General features: G+C 51.7%; 1 protein-coding gene across 1 annotated transcript; it reads right to left on the bottom strand.

Annotated features, from left to right (window-relative positions):
* Positions 1-11,465: 11,465 nt before the first annotated feature.
* CLEC4G (C-type lectin domain family 4 member G) lies at positions 11,466-14,750 on the bottom strand. Its single transcript, XM_024746033.1, has 9 exons — positions 14,658-14,750; positions 14,214-14,315; positions 13,858-13,911; positions 13,604-13,666; positions 13,363-13,467; positions 12,844-12,933; positions 12,477-12,625; positions 12,248-12,363; positions 11,466-11,962 (listed from the first exon to the last, which is right to left on the bottom strand). The coding sequence occupies exons 1-9, from the start codon at positions 14,710-14,712 to the stop codon at positions 11,824-11,826; spliced, it is 873 nt and encodes a 290-aa protein (XP_024601801.1). The 5' UTR covers positions 14,713-14,750; the 3' UTR covers positions 11,466-11,823.
* Between the last annotated feature and the right edge of the window lie 2,668 nt (positions 14,751-17,418).

The following is a 17,418-nucleotide window of genomic DNA, read 5'->3' as shown; positions in this document are numbered from 1 at the left end:
GGCGGGGGGGGGGGGGGGGGGCCCTGCGGGGGGCTGTCACCTGGTCCAGGAGCCAGAGGAGGTGGCCTGGGGCAGTGGCAATGGGGATGGAGAGAAGCAGGTAGGTTTGAGATGAGATAGCCTTTATGATGGGAGGGACGTGGGGGTGGGTGCTTGGAAGATGCTATGGAAAATGACCAGTGTGGGTGGACAGCTGGGCGGTGAGGACACAGAAACGAGGAGGAGAAAGTTTGGGAACAAGTCCTGCTGGGCTGCGGGGAGGCCACAGGACGGGGTTCTGGATAGAGGCTGGGCCTGTGATGGAATCTGGAGTTTCCAAGCTTCTGACAACTCTGCAGGCCCAGGCGCCCCAGCCCTAGGCCATAGTGGTGCCCAGTGGCCCTACATGTTCTAACTGGGACTCGACGGCTTGCATGATGCTAGGTTCCTGCCAAGACTCAATTTAGACACACACAGAACACACACACACACACACACACACCACAAAAGCACAAATCGACATGCAAAGACATCCACACAACACACACACACACACCACAAAAGCACACACACACACCACAAAAGCACAAATCGACATGCAGAGACATCCACACAACACCCACACACACACACACACACACACACACCACAAAAGCACAAATCGACATGCAAAGACATCCACACAACACACACACACACACACACACACACACACACCACAAATGCACAAATCGACATGCAAAGACATCCACACAACACACATACAAAGATTCAGACAGGGCTTCCCTGGTGGCGCAGTGGTTGAGAGTCCGCCTGCCGATGCAGGGGACACGGGTTCGTGCCCCGGTCTGGGAAGATCCCACATGCCGCAGAGCGGCTGGGCCCGTGAGCCGTGGCCGCTGAGCCTGCGCGTCCGGAGCCTGTGCTCCGCGACGGGAGAGGCCACAACAGTGAGAGGCCCGCGTACCGCAAAAAAAAAAAAAAAGATTCAGACACACGGACAAACAGTGCTATCCAACCACAGATACCTACACAATGCAAAACTGCACATGCCCCGCGTGCACACAGACACAACCCAGAGGCATCTACACAACACACACACAAATACCACCAAACCACACACGTACACAACGCATACACATAGATATACACAGACACAGACAAATACACAGAAATGCACAGAGGTACACACAGCACACACACACAACTTAAACACAGAGACAACACACAGTGGGACTACAGATGCAAGGTAGACGTACCCAATGTGCACACAGATACACACAACGTAATCACACGCACACATAAACACAAACGCACATTTAAGTGTACCGAAACATACACACACAGAACGCACATAGAGACACACACCAGAGATATGCAACACACACGCACACGCGCAAGTACACAGTCATACAGACACACACGTATGCCCTCTACCGGTCTTCTGCAGAACTGTTTCCAAAGAGGGCTTGATGGACAGAAGCAGGGCCCTCCTCCAGCAGCCCTCCTGCTGGAGGAGGGGAGGAGGGCTGGACTTGGCCCTCCTCCCCCCGACCCCCCATCCCCCACAGGCCTCAGTTTCCCCTTAGGACCTCTCCCTCCACCTCCGTACCACCGCCCGGCTTCAATCACCCCCAATCCTTGCTACTTCCCACATCTCTGTGTTCAGCCCCGTGCATCTCCTGTGCATCGCTCGTTCATGCGACGAAAAAACTCATCAATAGTCAATCTAAGAAAGAAAGGGAAAGTTTTATTGGAGCCAGCCTGAGCATTATAACCCGGGAGACAGTCTCTCAGAGAGCTCTGAGGGCTGTTCCGAAGAGGTAAAGGGGGAGGCCAGTATAGATGTGATTTTGGAAAAGGGGGGTTCGTGCAATCGAGCAGTCATCTTTTTATTAATGTTTTTAATTTTAACTTTAAATTTTTAATTTTTTTATATTTGGCCGCACCACGTGGCATGTGGGATCTTAGTTCCCCAACCAGGGATGGAACCCACGCCCCCTGATTTAGAAGCACAGAGTCTTAACCACTGGACCACCAGAGAAGTCCCTCATCTTTTTTTTTTTTTAATTTTACTGAAGTATAGTTGATTTACAATGTCGTGTTAATTTCTGCTACACAGCAAAGTGACTCAGTTATACATATATATTCTTTTTCATATTTCATATTTGAGTACTCATCTTGGTAGAAGGTTGCCGCTGTTCTCGAGGAACGGATATCTTAGTTAATGGTTTTAGTGGTTTCCTAAGGATGGGATGATGCAAGAAACTGAGTTCATAAAATTGTCTCCTGGAAATCCCTGTCTATCCGAGGGCCAGTTCTGCCAATTTTCCTACAGCACAAAGTGCCTCATCCTGTTACAATCCCCTCCCTTTCGGTCTTAATTTCGACCAAAGTTTGGGAGGCATTTCGTGACCGATTTGTCCCATGGTGCTAGGAATGCTCGTTCCCAGGTCTGGCGAAGATTTCATGGATACAGCCACTCAGTGTGCTATTAGTGGACTGTTACAGTAGCCAAAAGCTTCTGGACTACCTCTCTTACTAGCTCGTTATGGTCCAGGCAATGGTTCCCTCTGTTGCTTCTTCCCATAGCTAGAGTTACACTATTACAATCACTGATCTTATAAGACTATATATTTGATCAACTGTTTCAAGTCACCTAATCATGATTAAATCTACCTGAGGCTCGATTACACATTTTTTTAAAGTCTTCTTTTTAATAAATTTATTTATTTTATTTTACTTATTTATTTTTGGCTGTGTTGGGTCTTTATAGCTGCACATGGGCTTTCTCTAGTTGCGGCGAGCGGGGGCTACTCTTTGCTGCGGTGTGTGGGCTTCTCATTGCGGTGGCTTCTCTTGTGGCAGAGCACGGGCTCTAGGCACGCGGGCTTCAGTAGTCGTGGCTCGTGGGCTCTACAGCGCAGGCTCAGTAGTTGTGGTGCACGGGCTTAGTTGCTCCGCGGCATGTGGGATCTTCCCGGACCAGGGCTTGAACCGTGTCCCCTGCATGAGCAGGTAGATTCTTAACCACTGCGCCACCAGGGAAGTCCCTCGATTACACATTTCATAATGCAAGAAACAATAATCTGGTGAAACAGGCAGAATACAAGTAATATAGCTAGTGGCATTAATAAGGTCATAAGTAAGTATTTAAGCTGAGAACTACCATTAGGTACTGCCCAGGATCGCCCCAGGTTGTCTGACCAGTCTGTTCTGCATCCATCTCTATCTTTAAGGAAAATGGTATATTAGCATTGTATGGAAAGTTCACCGAAGACGTCTGCACCTATAAGGCGAGTGGTGGCTCGTCGTGACCCCTTACAGATTGTGGAAGGAATGTCACCGTCTAAGGAGTTACAGGGCTGGCGCCAGAGGGAGAAAATTGATCTTTATGGTTGCGTAGGTATTTCTGCCGTTGGGGAGGTCTGGTTCACACATAATGCAGGTGAACCATGCACACAAGAGGGCGAGGGAGGAGACCAAAGGGCAGAGGAAAAATTTTATGTTTAAATTTTTCTCTTCTCCCCTTAAAATGTGAATTTTTTTTAAAGCACATTCTCTGCATTCAAAGACTTTATTTTTAAATTAATTAATTTATTTTGGCTGTGTTGGGTCTTTGTTTCTGTGCGCGGGCTTTCTCTAGTTGTGGCAAGCGGGGGCCACTCTTTATCGCGGTGCGCGGGCCTCTCACTACGGCGGCCTCTCTTGCTGGGGAGCACAGGCTCCAGACGCGCAGGCTCAGTACAAATGTGAATTTTTATTTCATCACTGGCATTCACTCACTCATTCATTCATTCATGCATTCAGTGAGACACTGGACACCATGATGGGCCCTTGGGGCTTGATGGACAAAATCTCTACCCTTGGAGCTGAGACGTTCTATCTGGGGAGACAGACAAATGTCAGATGGTGACGGATGTCAGAGACATAAAGGAGATAGGAGGAGGGGGTGTCAGAGGCACTACTTAAATAGTGATCCAGGAAGGCTCTCTGAGTAGGTGACGTTTAGCCGGACCCCCTGCAGAGAATGAGACCCCCAGCTCGTGGATAGGGGGAGGGATCCCCAGCAGGGGAAACAGTACTTGCAAAGGGCAAAGACGAGCCCGCAAGGCCCCGTGTAGCTGCCACCTGCCCCTTCTGCACACGCCTGGGGATCCCCTGGGCAGCAGGGTCTGTTGGGGGAAATCGAGGGGGGCTGGTGTGATAAGTAGAGTGAGCCCCGCTGTGACCCCTGCCCCGGGCTGAGCACAGCATTGCCCACCACCACCTGCCTTCTCCCCACCCCATCAGCCACATTCCTTATCTTTTGACTGGTCCTGTCTCTCCTCTTCCACGACCCCACCCCCGGTCACCATCTTCCCTCCTGGACAATGGTGGCAGTCCCCTCTCCATCAGCCACAGGACCACATCTTCCCCCGCTTCCAACCCTCCATGCCTCCCCTGCCTGGAGTTCAAGGGCTTTACCTGCTGCTCTTCAGCCTCTCCAGCCACACCTTCCCCCACCCCCACTCCCTACAAGACTCCCCTGGTGCACTCTTACACCTCAGGGCCTTTGCACTGGTGGCTGCCACTCCTGGGGTGCCAAGCTGGCCTGCAGTGACAGTTTGCACGGAGGCCTCCCTGACTGCAGAGGCCGGGTTGGAGGCCTCCTCTGAGACCCCACAGTCCTCTATATTCCCCTTACCCAGTCCATCTGTGTTAGGTGGGCCTCTCCGCGGGTAGGACCTGGGCCCCCTTCCTGGAGGGGCCCTGAGCTCACAGGCAAATGTGCCCCTCCTTACTCCCCTTCCCAACCGTCATCCACGCAGAGAGCAGGTCAGCAGGAAGAGGAAAGGCACGTGTGGGCTGGGAAGCGGCTGGCTCTGCATTATCACCTCCTGGAGGCTGACATGGCTGGTTTTGTTATTTTGTGCTGTTGTGGGTGGCGAGGGCTTGGGTGGGGGGGCTCAGGATGAGGGGGACACAGAGGCTGGCTCGTCCACATCCTTCCTTCTGGAGAGACTCCCAGGCCCAATGCCCACTCCCTCCAGCCCCTCCAGGCCCCAGCACATCCCCAGGGACCAGGGGTGGCTGAGCCAGCCCATCCTGGGAATCCTGAGAGCATTCCAGGACTGCACTGGGAGATTCGGGGGTTTCTCTCTGACATTGCCCATGGTTCTCTGAGAGGATGGGATATTGTGTGGGGACCAGGCTAGAGGATGGCTCCCAGCCCCCTAGAGATACAGAAATCTTGGACCCCAGGCTCCACCATCAGGGACCCATGCTCTGAGCTTCCTGGAGACCCAGGAATCCAAACCCTTAAGGACCCAAGAAGCCAGGACCCCAAGCCCCACACTCAGTGACCCAGGCCCCTAGCCCTTTGGAGATCCAGGATTTCAGGACCCCAGTCCTGACTTTCAGGACCCCAGAAATCCAGGCCCCCAGCCCCTTAGGGACCCAGGAAGCCAAGACCCTAGTCTTTTTTTTCTTAACACTGGCTCTGTTTTATTTATTTGTTTGTTTGTTTGTTTGTTTGTTTATTCCCAGTTTTTTGGTCATGCTGCATGGCTTGTAGGATCTTAGTTTGCCGACCAGGGATTGAATCCCAGCCACGGCAGCGAAAGCCGTGAAAGCGCCAAGTCCTAACCACTGGGCCGCCAGCGAATTCCCCAAGATCCCAGTCTTGACCCTCAGGAACCCAGAAATCCAGGACCCCAGGTCCTCAGTCCCTCAGGGACCGGGCCCCGCGACCTTAAGGACTTTGGTCTAGGATGGTGAGGTTTTTCTGCTCCATCTGGCTCTTCTGCGGGCTGGTTCCCTAGGTTGGTCAGGACGGTAGGAGTGCTGCCCTCTTCTGGATATACCTGGTCACTGCTTCCCCCGACTGGGTGACTCCCCACAACCTGCGTGGGTGAGAGAAGGTCACGAAGTGCCAGCTCCACCCCCTTCTCCTGTGGGCCTCAGTTTCCTCATCTGTAAAGTGGGTATATGCACAGTTCTCTCACGTAGGTTGTTGTGTGCATAAGTCCTTCCGCATGATTAAAAAAAAAAGTCTCTTCCGCAGGATAGAGAGAAGCCTGCAACAATGGGAGCGCTGTTAGCACTATTTCCCGAAACACATCAATGTCGCGTATCTCCCATTATTAATACCCTCCCCCGCCCCCCGCCACAAAGCACAAAGGCTCTTGGAAGAAAACTCCCTGCAGCCAGCAGGGCCCTGTGTGGCTGGCACCTTCCTTGCCTGCATTGTTCCTTTGCTCAGCTCCAGCCACATCTGCACACTTTTCTGATTTTTGAGCCCTTTGGCTGGCCCTTCCTCATCCTCCAGTTCTCTGCCCTCCAAGAGAAGTGGTCCCAGCTAAAGCGGCCCCTAGCCCCTCAGTCACCCTGTCAATGGTCTCTATGACCCCCACCTGTGAAGGTGTCTGGTTTGCTTATATCTTGCACAGCGCCCATTAGAACACGAGTTCCAGAAGGGCAGGGGCAGTGCCTGTTGTCACCACCGAGTCCCCAGCCCGTGGCTCAGGGCTAGGCACACAGTAGGTGCTTTACAGACATCACATCTGTAGGAGTTTCTTAATGATTGCTGTAAGGAATTACCTCAAACTGCCTGGCTTTAAACAATGTAAGTGTATTATCTTGCAGTTCTGGAGGTCAGAAGCCCAATACAGGTCTCACTGGCTAAAATCAAGGCGTGGACAGGGTTGCCCTCCTCCTGGACATTCTAGAGAGAATGTTTTCTTAGCTTTTCCAGCTTCTAGAGGTCCCCCACTTTCAATGGCCTGTGGCCCCTTCCTCCATCTTCAAAGCAGACAATGTAGCATCTTTCAACCTTTCTCTGACTCTGATCCTCCTGCCTTTCTCTTATAAGGGCTCTTGGGATAACACTGGGCTTACCTGAGTAATCCACGATCATCTCCCCATCTCCAGATCCTTAACTTAATCTCACCTGCAAAACCCCTTTCACCCTGTCAGGTTGCCTATTCACAGGTTCCAGGGATTGGGACGGAAACATCTTTGGGGGTCATTGTTCAGCTGACCCCAGCACCTGAGGAGGTAGATGTTATTGTTCCCATTTGATAGATGCAAAAACTGAGGCTCAGGGAGGCAAAGTCACTTGCCTAGGCTCGCCCATCGAGTAAGTGGCAAGCACAGGTTCTAGACGCTGGTCCTTCTGTCTGCATCTGCCAAATCCATCCATTTAAGCCATCTGTGAGTGGACGTGGGGACACAGGAGAGGGAAGAGTTGGGGGCGGGGTGATGAGGTGGATGGCAAAGGGGCTGCCAAGGGGACAGGAGGAGTGTGTGTTCTGTCCTACTCTAGGGGCTTCCCCAGATACCTCAGCCAACCCAGTAAGATGCCCCAAGATCCCGGGGGGGGGGTGGTTCCTGGAATTGGGGGGGAGGGATGCGGGAGGTTGGAAACGACAAGCTACTCTGTCCCAAGTTCACTTCCTTGGAAAACGGGGTGACAGATAGGGCCGTTCCATCCAAGAAACCCTGGCTGGGCTCCAAGGTCATCTTTGATTTGCTGACTCAGCCCCAGACAGTGGGGTCATGTGGTCACTCAGGGGGCTGTTGGTGGGAACACCTACTGGGAAAGGATAAGAGGGTGGCCGGAAGGGGTCTCTTCTGCCCCCAACCCCCTGCTTCCCAGCGCAAACCCCTTTGGCCTCTCCAAGACAGACCCTGCTTTCCCTCCCCCACCTCACTCTTTAGGATAGAAGTGTAGGGAGCGGGGGGATTGCTTTTCCACAATGTTCCACTTCCAATTTCACCACGTGGGCACACCACCTTCTATTTCTCCTCATCACCTCCTCTTCATCACCTGCCAGACTGTGAGCCCCAAGAAGGCAGCAACCACAACCTGAACCCCAACATTTCATTATGACAATGTTCAAGCATACAGAAAAGTTGAGTTTTAGAATGAAAATCCATCCCTAGCTAGATTCTACAATCAACACTGTCTATATTTGCTTGATTACAAATCTGTTCATCCATCCACCCCTCAATCCATTTTATTTTTCATGCATTTCAAAGTAAGGTGCAGACATTAGCTCACTCCAGCCCCCTAAATATCAATACTAAATCCCCCCCCAAATGCTCCAACCCACAGACCGTGAACTAGAGGTCAATGTTCACTGGCTGCTCTCCTAACTTTTTTCCCTTTTGAGTAAAATAACTTAGAATGAAATACACAAATTCCAGCAGTGTTTTCTTGGAGCTTTGACAAATGCATTCACCTGTGTAATCCAAACTTCTATCAAGGTACAGAATGTTTCCATCATTCCAGAAAGTTCTTTCATGGCCCTTCCCAGGAAGTCTCTGCCTCTGCTCCCGGGGAACCATTGTGCCCACAAGTTTCCAAGCTTGAGTAGTTCTGCCTATTCTAGAACTTCATATAAATGGGCTCATAGCGTCTATAAATGGGCTCATAGCGTCTATACGATTTTGTGGGTGGTTGCTTCCACTCAGTCTAAGGTAAAAAAACGAGGTATTTTTACCTCTTGTTCTCCATTGGAACCCCAGTGCCTGGCATACAGTAAGTGCACAAGAAATGTTTCTGGGTGAGAAAATGATGGCATTGAATGAATGAATGAAATTGCTCCTTGTTCACGGAGACTTGCTCTCCCATCAGCTCTCCCCTCTCCAGCTTCTCTCTGGCCAGCCTCCTCCTCGGTCTGCTGAAGCACCACTGTTGTCACCCCCAGAAGGCCCCTCTTTGGGGTGCAGTCAACAACCCTTCTATCTGTCTCTGTTCAGGGGGCTGTAGTTCCAAACGGCAGAGACCCCTCCCCAACCTCCTGCTTCCCAGCCCCCTGCCCTGTCTCATCTTCCCGTGAAAACATGTGTTATCAGGCACATGTAAACCCGTGCTTCCTGCTTTCCCACAATATCAGCTTCAATTTCCAGCCTCATTTCCACCCCCCCCTGCTCTTCTCTAGATAAGCACCGCCACCTGGTTCTAGAACTGCTAAAGCCTCCCTTGGGTCAAAAATACCCTCCCGGAGCAACCAGAGCCTGGAGACATGGCTGAGTATTGGGGATGCAAAAAGGGTGCAACCACTTTGGAAAACTGTTTGGCATTTTCTTATAAACTGAATCACTTACCTACTATCCGACCCACTCCCAGGTGTTTACCCAAGAGAAGTGAAAACTTAAATCCATAAAAAGTTCTGTATGAGATCATTCACGGTAGCTTGATTCATACCCTCACATTCAAACAACACGAACATCTGTCAACAGGTGACTGGATACACAGAGGGTGGTCCAGCCGATCAATGGGAGATGATCCAGCAATGAAAAGAAACAAACGACAACAGCGTGGGTGCATCTCAAAAACACTATATGCCCAGAGAAAGAATCCAGGCACAGAGCACTACACACTGTACGATTCAGTGTATATGGCATTTGAGAAAAGACAAATCTCATCAATAGTGATGGAAAGCAGGTCAGTGGTGGCCTGGGGGAGGGGAGGAGGGGAGGATTGATTGGGAAGGGACAAGAAGGAATTTTAGGAGGTGATGGAAATGTTCTAGCTCTGCAGTGCCGTGGTGCCTACACATCTGTATATATTGCTCAAAACTTGTTAAATTGTAAGCTTGAAATGAGTGCATTTAAAATAAAAATTTTTTCAACTGTTGTAAAATAAACGTAACATAAAATGTACCATCTTAACCATTTTTAAGTGGACAGTTCAGGAGTGTTAAGTATATTCACATCGTTCTGCAACAGATCTCCAGAACTGTTTCGTCTTGCAACGCTGAAACTCTGCACCCATTAAACAACAGTATTTGTCCTTATTTCACACAGCATAATGCTGTAATATGTGTCAGAATTTCCTTCCTTTTTAAGGCTGAATAGTATTCCATTATATGGATGAGTATGTTTGGTTTACCCACTCATCCATTGATGGACACTTGGGTTGCTTCTCCCTGTTGGCTATTATGAATAATGCTGCTATGAACATGGGTATGCAAATATCTTTTCAAGACCCTGCTTTCAGTTCTTTTGGATATCTACCCAGAAGTGGAATTGCTGGGTGACATGGAGTTTCTTGGGGGAGCCTGATCCTCGTGACCTTGATTTCAGTCCAACGAAACTAATTTTTTTTATTTCCTCTTTTTGGCCGCACTGCACAGCATTCGGGATCTTAGTTCCCCGACCAGGGATTGAACCCATGCCCCTGCAGTGGAAGCATGGAGTCTTAAACACTGGACCGCCAGGAAAGTCCCAATGAAACTAATTTTGGACTTCTGACCTCCACAACTGTAGAATAGATGTATATTGTTTCAAGCCACCAAGGTGGCAGGCATTTGTTACAGCAGCAGTAGGAAACTCATACACTCTTCCAAGCTGACTGTCTGGAAATCCATCAGTCTGGTCAACAGTCTACTAGGTATTTTATCTGTCCATAAGTCAGATGGCTCCTGGGAAAGGTCAATGCCTTGCTCTGGGTTGGAGTTTATTTATTTATTTATGGCCACACCACTCGGCATGTAGGATCTCTGTCCCCCCACCAGATATCGAGCCTGCACCTCCTGCAGTGGAAGTGTGAAGTCTTAACCACTAGACTGCCAGGGAAGTCCCCTGGGCTGCAGCTTAGAGGATTCAGAGAAGGGTTGGGGGTTTCCTGGTTACAGCACTGGAAGATTCTGCCTGGCCAGGGAGTTGGGATGCTGTTCCCTCCTGTTCCTGCTCAGTGGATGCTCTCGGGGCTGGGCAGCTTGGGGGCTCTGAGCAGCTTTGGTTCCGGACTCAGCTCTGCACAGAACTAAAAGCTGCTAGCCTGTCACTCCCCTCAGTTGGACAGTTGGATCCGTCTCCACTGGAAATGCTGGGAGAGCCCCCAGGTCCCCAAGACAGGAGCAGGAAGCTTTGGGAGTACAGGGTAAATTCAGATCAAAAGTCTCCAGTTGATAAAGCTAGGCTGTGTGCACCCCACACCCCCCAAATGGGTTCAGCCATAGCTTACAGTTTCCAACACTCTCTACCTGCAAAGCCCTCCCTTCCTAGCTCCATGTGCTGAAATCCCATTGTTCTTGGAAGGTCCGTCTTCTCTGGATGTATTTCCTGAACATCCCACAGAATCTGGGTGCCCGAGACGAAAGGGACATGCTCATCAGATCCGGGCAGCCCCTCTCCCACCTGTCTCAGGGCCTTGTGTCAGGCTGCCCGTCGTCTCCACAATAGGGTGACAGTCTCCTCAAGGAACAGGGCCAGCACGGCAACATCTCAGCAGAGTTCCTCTCCCTGGGGACACAGGTGGCTCCTTCAAACGCATCATGTATTCCTCAGCCGAGTCACTGGTCACATGGTCCCAGGGGTAGGGATGGGGGTCAGACTCATTCCTGTGTCCCCAGTGCCCTACAGCCCCTGGCCCAATGCAGGTTACCCACTGGGTTTGGGGGGTATCCTAGGCCCCTGAGGTCAGGGTCACTCACATGGGTGACATCAGAGTCTCTGAGATAAAGCTTAGAACAGCTAACCAGAGCCAGGAGCCGAGATTCATTTCTCATTTATTGATGCTCCCTCGGGCTGCAAAGAAAGCTCTCAAAATCCCTTGTTTGAGGCCTTCCATCTGCATGGTAAAATAAAGTAAATCAAACAGCTCCATCCTTGACCTTGGTTAGGGAGGGCGATAGGGTCAGATCACAGGGCTGGGGAGCTCAGATTTTGGGGCGGGTGGGGACTAGGTGAGGTCCACGGGTGAGGGGTTGCAGTGAGGCTGAAGCGGAGGTCTCACTGGCCTACGCTGTGGGTGGGGTGGGAAATTAATGGAGGTGGGCGGAGCCAGGACGGTGAGCGGCTCAGGCGATTGGACAAGTGCCAGTGGGCGTGACTCTGGGGCACTGTGGGAGGTCAGCAGCTGAGCCTCTTCTCACAGATCCAGCTGTCGTCCTTGTTGTCGCACGGTGCATCGTTCCACATCCCCGTGCGGAGAATCATGATGCAGTCCTCGCGCCCCAGCGAGTCATTGGGCTCCCCCTGATTCCAGTGGCTGCAGTGGTTTAGCGGAGGTGCTGCTGGGAGGCTAGGCTGAGGATGGCCATGGGGTCCAGCCTTCCTTTCCGGGGTCTAGCCTGTTTATTGCTTGGGGCTAACCTAGACATCCTGAGGGTCTAACCTGAGCACACGCACCTGGGATCTAACTTTCTAACCCCAGAATTTAACCCTAGTCACTTCCTGGGGTGTAGCCCGCCCATCCCTAAGGAGGCCCTGAGATCTGGCCGAAGCGCTTCTCCTAGGATCCGAACTGTCAGCCTCCCCAAGTCCCTTCCTTCACCTGAAGCTGAGCGGGACTCCGTCCACCCACTGGTAGCCCTGGATCCTGCGCGCCCTGCGCACGGCCCTCAGGCCCAGCCAGTAACCGCGGCCACCAGTGTTCCGACTTAGGAAGCCCTGGGCAAGAGCGGAGACTGAGCCACGCGTCTGGCCGGCCCCGCCCCCAACCACGCCCCCTCAGGTAAACTCCTTCTCCCCGCCCCCCGCCCCCCAAAGCCGGAGCTGCGCACCTGCTCATCCAGGCCCCCGACAATCACCAGGTGCGCTCTGGCGCCCTCGCAGTGGCGCTGCGCCTCCACCCACGTGGCCCGTTGGGTGGAGAAAAGGTAACAGGAGCCCTGGAATGGCAGCCACGACTTGGGGCACTCCTCGCAGGAGCCTGCGGGGTGGCGAGGATCAAAGAGGTGATTTGCTCCCAAATGGAGCAGATGGTGAGGATTGGGGAGGGGAGTGTTGGACCACTGGGCTCAGGGTCGGTGCCACTGAGACCAGGCCAAGGTCAAAGGGCGGGGCCAGGCGGATCAGGGAACCCTGGGGCCCAAGGGCGGGATCCACTTGTCCTCTCCTCTCCCCTTCACCCCTCCGGATCGTGCTCACTGTTTCCGAGCCGGACTCCTTCCAGCGCCCGGAAGAGCTCAGTGCGGATGTTCTCACGGTCCCTACCGGCTTCAGCCAAGCTCTGGGTCACTGCGAGGTAAAAGGAGTCCAGATTATAGCTAGGCTCAGCATCAGTAATAGGGTCATGATTAGTTAAGGTCAGCATCCACTTCCGTAGTCATTGCCAAGGTCAAGAATGACATCACCCATTTTTGGATTGGGTTGTTTGTTTTTGTTATTGTCCATTGTAAAGCAATTATACTCCAATAGAGATGTTAAAAAAACAATGACATCAGGGTCAAGGACTGTTATAGCTGGGTAGGGTCCAGTTACAGTTGGGGTTAGGAGTTGCAGTCAAGGTCAGAGTCCAGAGGTCAGGGTCAGGATGGAGGACACGACTGGGGTCAATGGTCAGGATCACAGGACAGGTGGGGGTCACAGAGGGGTCCGGAGGTGAATCAAGGGTAGGGTAACAGCCGGGGTGAGGGGTCAGGGATCATGGCAATGTCCTGCCCTCACCGCGCTCGCTCAGTTCTTTCAGGGCGCTCTCCTGCTCAATCAGCTTCGACTGTGCCTCTCTAAGCTTGGTGTGCATGGTCTGCAGCTGCGCCTGAGTCCCCAGGCCTGGGAAGGCGGGGCGAGGATGGGGGCGGGACATCTGAGACCAGCCTGCCGCCCCCGCTACACGCCAGAGACCCGCTCCCACTCGCCCCCTCCAATCCCGGCCACAAGCCCCGCACCCTCGGGCCACCAGTCTCACAGCAGCTATTGCAGGCTCGGACCTCCTCCTTCAGGACACCCAGCACCGCCGTCTGCTTCGAGGCTGGAACGATCCCCCCGTCCGCCCCACACACTCCAGGTTACCCTCGGGGACTCACAGGACCCTGCCCAACTCCAGGGCCAGCCTAGCAGACTGTGAGGTCCCCACCGACCCACCCACTACCCCGATGCCAGGGTCCAAGACCCTTCCGCCCCCGAACTTTGGGGACCCAAGAGCCCCTGTTCTGCACGTACAGTTTGTCCTCAGTAGATCCTGTTGGCCAAGCAGCGCCCCGCGCTCTGTGGAGGCTGCAGAGAGAGGGGGACTCGGGAACTCTTCCCGCGGCCCGAGGGGTGCAGGGACCCTGATCACCGGACACACAGAGTGGGTGGACAGGCGTGCAGCGCACGTGATGTGCACACACCGACGGAGGACAAACACATTCACAGGCACATATGCACACACGTGCGTGCACACAAACTCTGTTCTGACGCGTTCACACTCAGACCCAGGCAAGGGCCTGAGACCTGGCTGGTGTGCTCAGGGACGGAGAAAAGGTCTATGTCCCCGGGGGGCTGGACACGACCTCCCCCGTCATCCAGTCACTCACCCTTGGAAAACAGGACGCTCAGAACGAGGGCCCACAGGATTGTGACCACCAAGAGAGCCAGGGCCAGGAGGAGGGGTCTCTGTCCCCAGCGTCCCCAGTGCCCTGGGATAACACAGATGGACTCCTGAGTTCCTCCTGAGTTCCTCCGGTACCAGGACCACCCTGGATCCCTGGGTCCTGAGGACTGAGCCCTGGATGCTTGGGTTCCTCTCAGGAAACTGAGATTCAGAGAGGTACGGTAACTTGCCTGTGGTCACACAGCCCCTAAGTGGCGGAGTTGAAATTTTAATCCAGGTCCAGCTGGCTCTAGGGCCTGTGGTGTCTCTCCTGCACTCACTACTTAGGCCCTCTCTGGGCTGGTCCTCTCCATTCTCCCATCAAACCCCAAACCCCTGGTCAGAGAGGGACCCCAGGGGACCTGTGAGGCAGCCCCATTGCTCATACCTCCGGGGACCTCCTCCAGCCTGCCGTCCCACCTGCTGTACCCGGCCATGTCCATGGTGAACAGACATCCAGCTCTGGGAGTAGATATAAAAGTAGCCTTGTGTGTGTGTGTGTGTGTGTGTGTGTGTGTGTGTGGAGTCCCAGCCTCTTGGGCGCCCATCCCCAGCCCTGACCATCACCAGGTATGTGCTCCAGCAACAAGTTCCAGGCTCTGCTGGGGCTTCACTTTGGAGCTCGGTCCGCATCACTTATAGGTCTGGCATTGGCCTTCCTCCTGAGAGGGGCAGGCTGAACCCAGCCAAGTTCAAGGCGGCTCCCTGCGGGTACCTGAGAAAGCCCCTTCAGGTGTGCCCCCCCCAACCCCACGCCAGCTGCTCATGGCTCCTCTACTCCCCTGCAGGTGCCTGCCAGGAGCTACCTTTGACCCTGACCTTCATTCAGTCCTCTTCGACTAGAAGGGAGAACACAGCCAGTTGTTCCATGGAGGCCAGCTAAGCTTCTGGACTCTACTATTGGGTGTGTGTGTAGGGTGTCCATATGCAGCTTCTAGAAGCCTCTGTTTTTCTCCTCTGTGCAAAGGGGGACAGTGACAAGGCCTCCCTCCAAGGGATGCTGTGATAAAGACATGAGGTTATGCACGGCAAGCCTTGGCACCATCCCCAAGCACAAAACCCTCCAAATGTCATTCATTCTTTCAACTAATATTGGACACCTACCACATGCCAGGCATCGATCAAGGAACTGAGGATACATCAATGAACTAAAGAAGAAAATTCCTTTTTTCTTGGAGTTAACATTCCAGTAGGGGGTGGGGAGAGACAGAGAGTCAATAATGAACATAATTAAAAGGTAAGTTGGAGATTGGTTCAAGATGGTGGAGTAGAAGGACGTGCTCTCACTCCCTCTTGCAAGAACACCAGAATCACAACTAATTGCTGGACAGTCATCCTCAGGAAGACACTGGAACTCACCAAAAAAGATATCCCACATGCAAAGATGAAGGAGACGCCGCAATGAGACGGTAGGGGGCGCAATCACAGTAAAATCAAATCCCATAACTGCTGGGTGGGTGACTCACAGACTGGAGAACACTTATACCACAGAAGTCCTCCCACTGGAGTGATGGTTCTGAGCCCCACGTCAGGCTTCCAAACCTGGGCGTCCAGCAACGGGAGGAGGAATTCCTAGAGAATCAGACTTTGAAGGCTATAAGACATTGATGAAAGAAAGTAAAGATGATACAAATAGATGGAGAGATATACCATGTTCTTGGATTGGAAGAATCAATATTGTGAAAAGGACTATACTACCCAAAGCAATCTACAGATTCAATGCAATCCCTATCAAATTACCAATGGCATGTTTTACAGAACTAGGACAAAATAATCTTAAAATTTGTATGGAGACACAAAAGACCCCGAATACCCAAAGCAGCCTTGAGGGAAAAAATCGGAGTTTGAGGAAACAGACTCCCTGACCTCAGGCGATACTACAAAGCTACAGTAATCAAGACAATATGGTACTGGCACTAAAACAGAAATATAGATCAATGGAACAGGATAGAAAGCCCAGAGATAAACCCATGCACCTATGGTCAGCTAATCTCTGACAAAGGAGGCAAGGATATACAATGGAGAAAAGACAGTCTTTTCAATAAGTGGTGCTGGGAAAACTGGACAGCTACATGTAAAAGAATGAAATTAGAACACTCCCTAAAAGCAGCCTAAATGCCCATCGACAGACGAATGGATAAAGAAGATGTGGTACGTATATACAATGGGATATTACTCAGCCCTAAAAAGGAACGAAATTGGGTCATTTGTTGAGATATGGATGGACCTAGAGACTGTCATACAGAGTGAAGTAATTCAGAAAGAGAAAAACAAATATCGTATATTAACGCATATATGTGGAACCTAGAAAATGGTCCAGATGAACCGGTTTGCAGAGCAGAAATTGAGACACAGACGTAGAGAACAAACGTATGGACACCGAGGGGGGAAAGCGGCGGAGGGGTGGTGGTGGTGGTGTGATGAACTGGGCGATTGGGATTGACATGCATACACTGATGTGTATAAAATGATGACTAATAAGGAGTAAATAAATAAACATTTTTTAAAAAAGCAAAAAACCAAATGAATAAGTATAACAACAACAAATCTTGAGGAGAAACCAAGCCACCAAAAAAAAAAAAAAAAAACCAAGCCACCTGCCTGGCAAATGTCAAAGTGTTACCATCTGCCGGTAAAAAATACAGTATTTTAAGTTCAGCTTAAATTAAATTTAATTTAAAAGTAAAAGGTAAGTTGAATAGCATGGTGGCTCTCAACTGAGGGCAATTAATCTCCCCAGGGGATATAGAGCAACGTCAGGAGACATTTGTGCTCATCACAATTGGTGGGTGTGCTACTGGCATCTAGTGGGTTAGAGACTGATGCTACTCAACGTCCTACAATGCACAGGACAGGCCCCCACAAGCAAAGACTGATCAGTCCCCAGTGTTCATATGCTGAGGATGAGAACTCTAATATTGTGTATTAAAAAGTCACAAGTGCTACGAAAAAAAAAATTAAAGGAAGACAAGTCAAGTTGGATAAAGGACCCTGGAGTGCTGGGCTGGGGCAGTGACCAGCAAGTAGGGTGGCCAGGGTTGGGCTCGCTGAGATGAAGAAATGTTTTTAGTTTTGTTTTTTTGTAAGGAGCACTTCTTGCATTGCAGCCCCCCTTGTAAATGCATACACACACCTTCTGGCATCCTCTC

This window comes from Neophocaena asiaeorientalis, unplaced genomic scaffold (assembly GCF_003031525.2).
Source record: "Neophocaena asiaeorientalis asiaeorientalis breed wild unplaced genomic scaffold, Neophocaena_asiaeorientalis_V1.1 scaffold357, whole genome shotgun sequence".
NCBI classification, from domain to species: domain Eukaryota; kingdom Metazoa; phylum Chordata; class Mammalia; order Artiodactyla; family Phocoenidae; genus Neophocaena; species Neophocaena asiaeorientalis.
This window is presented reverse-complemented; position numbering and strand designations above follow the sequence as displayed.

Coding starts and splice junctions, on each gene's coding strand:
- CLEC4G (XM_024746033.1), bottom strand. CDS start 14,712: ATGGACATGGCCGGGTACAGCAGGTGGGACGGCAGGCTGGAGGAGGTC. Junction 12,364..12,476: donor TCGGGGGCCTGGATGAGCAG/GTGCGCAGCTCC, acceptor GCTCTTGCCCAG/GGCTTCCTAAGTCGGAACAC. Junction 11,963..12,247: donor GGAGTCCCGCTCAGCTTCAG/GTGAAGGAAGGG, acceptor AAACCACTGCAG/CCACTGGAATCAGGGGGAGC.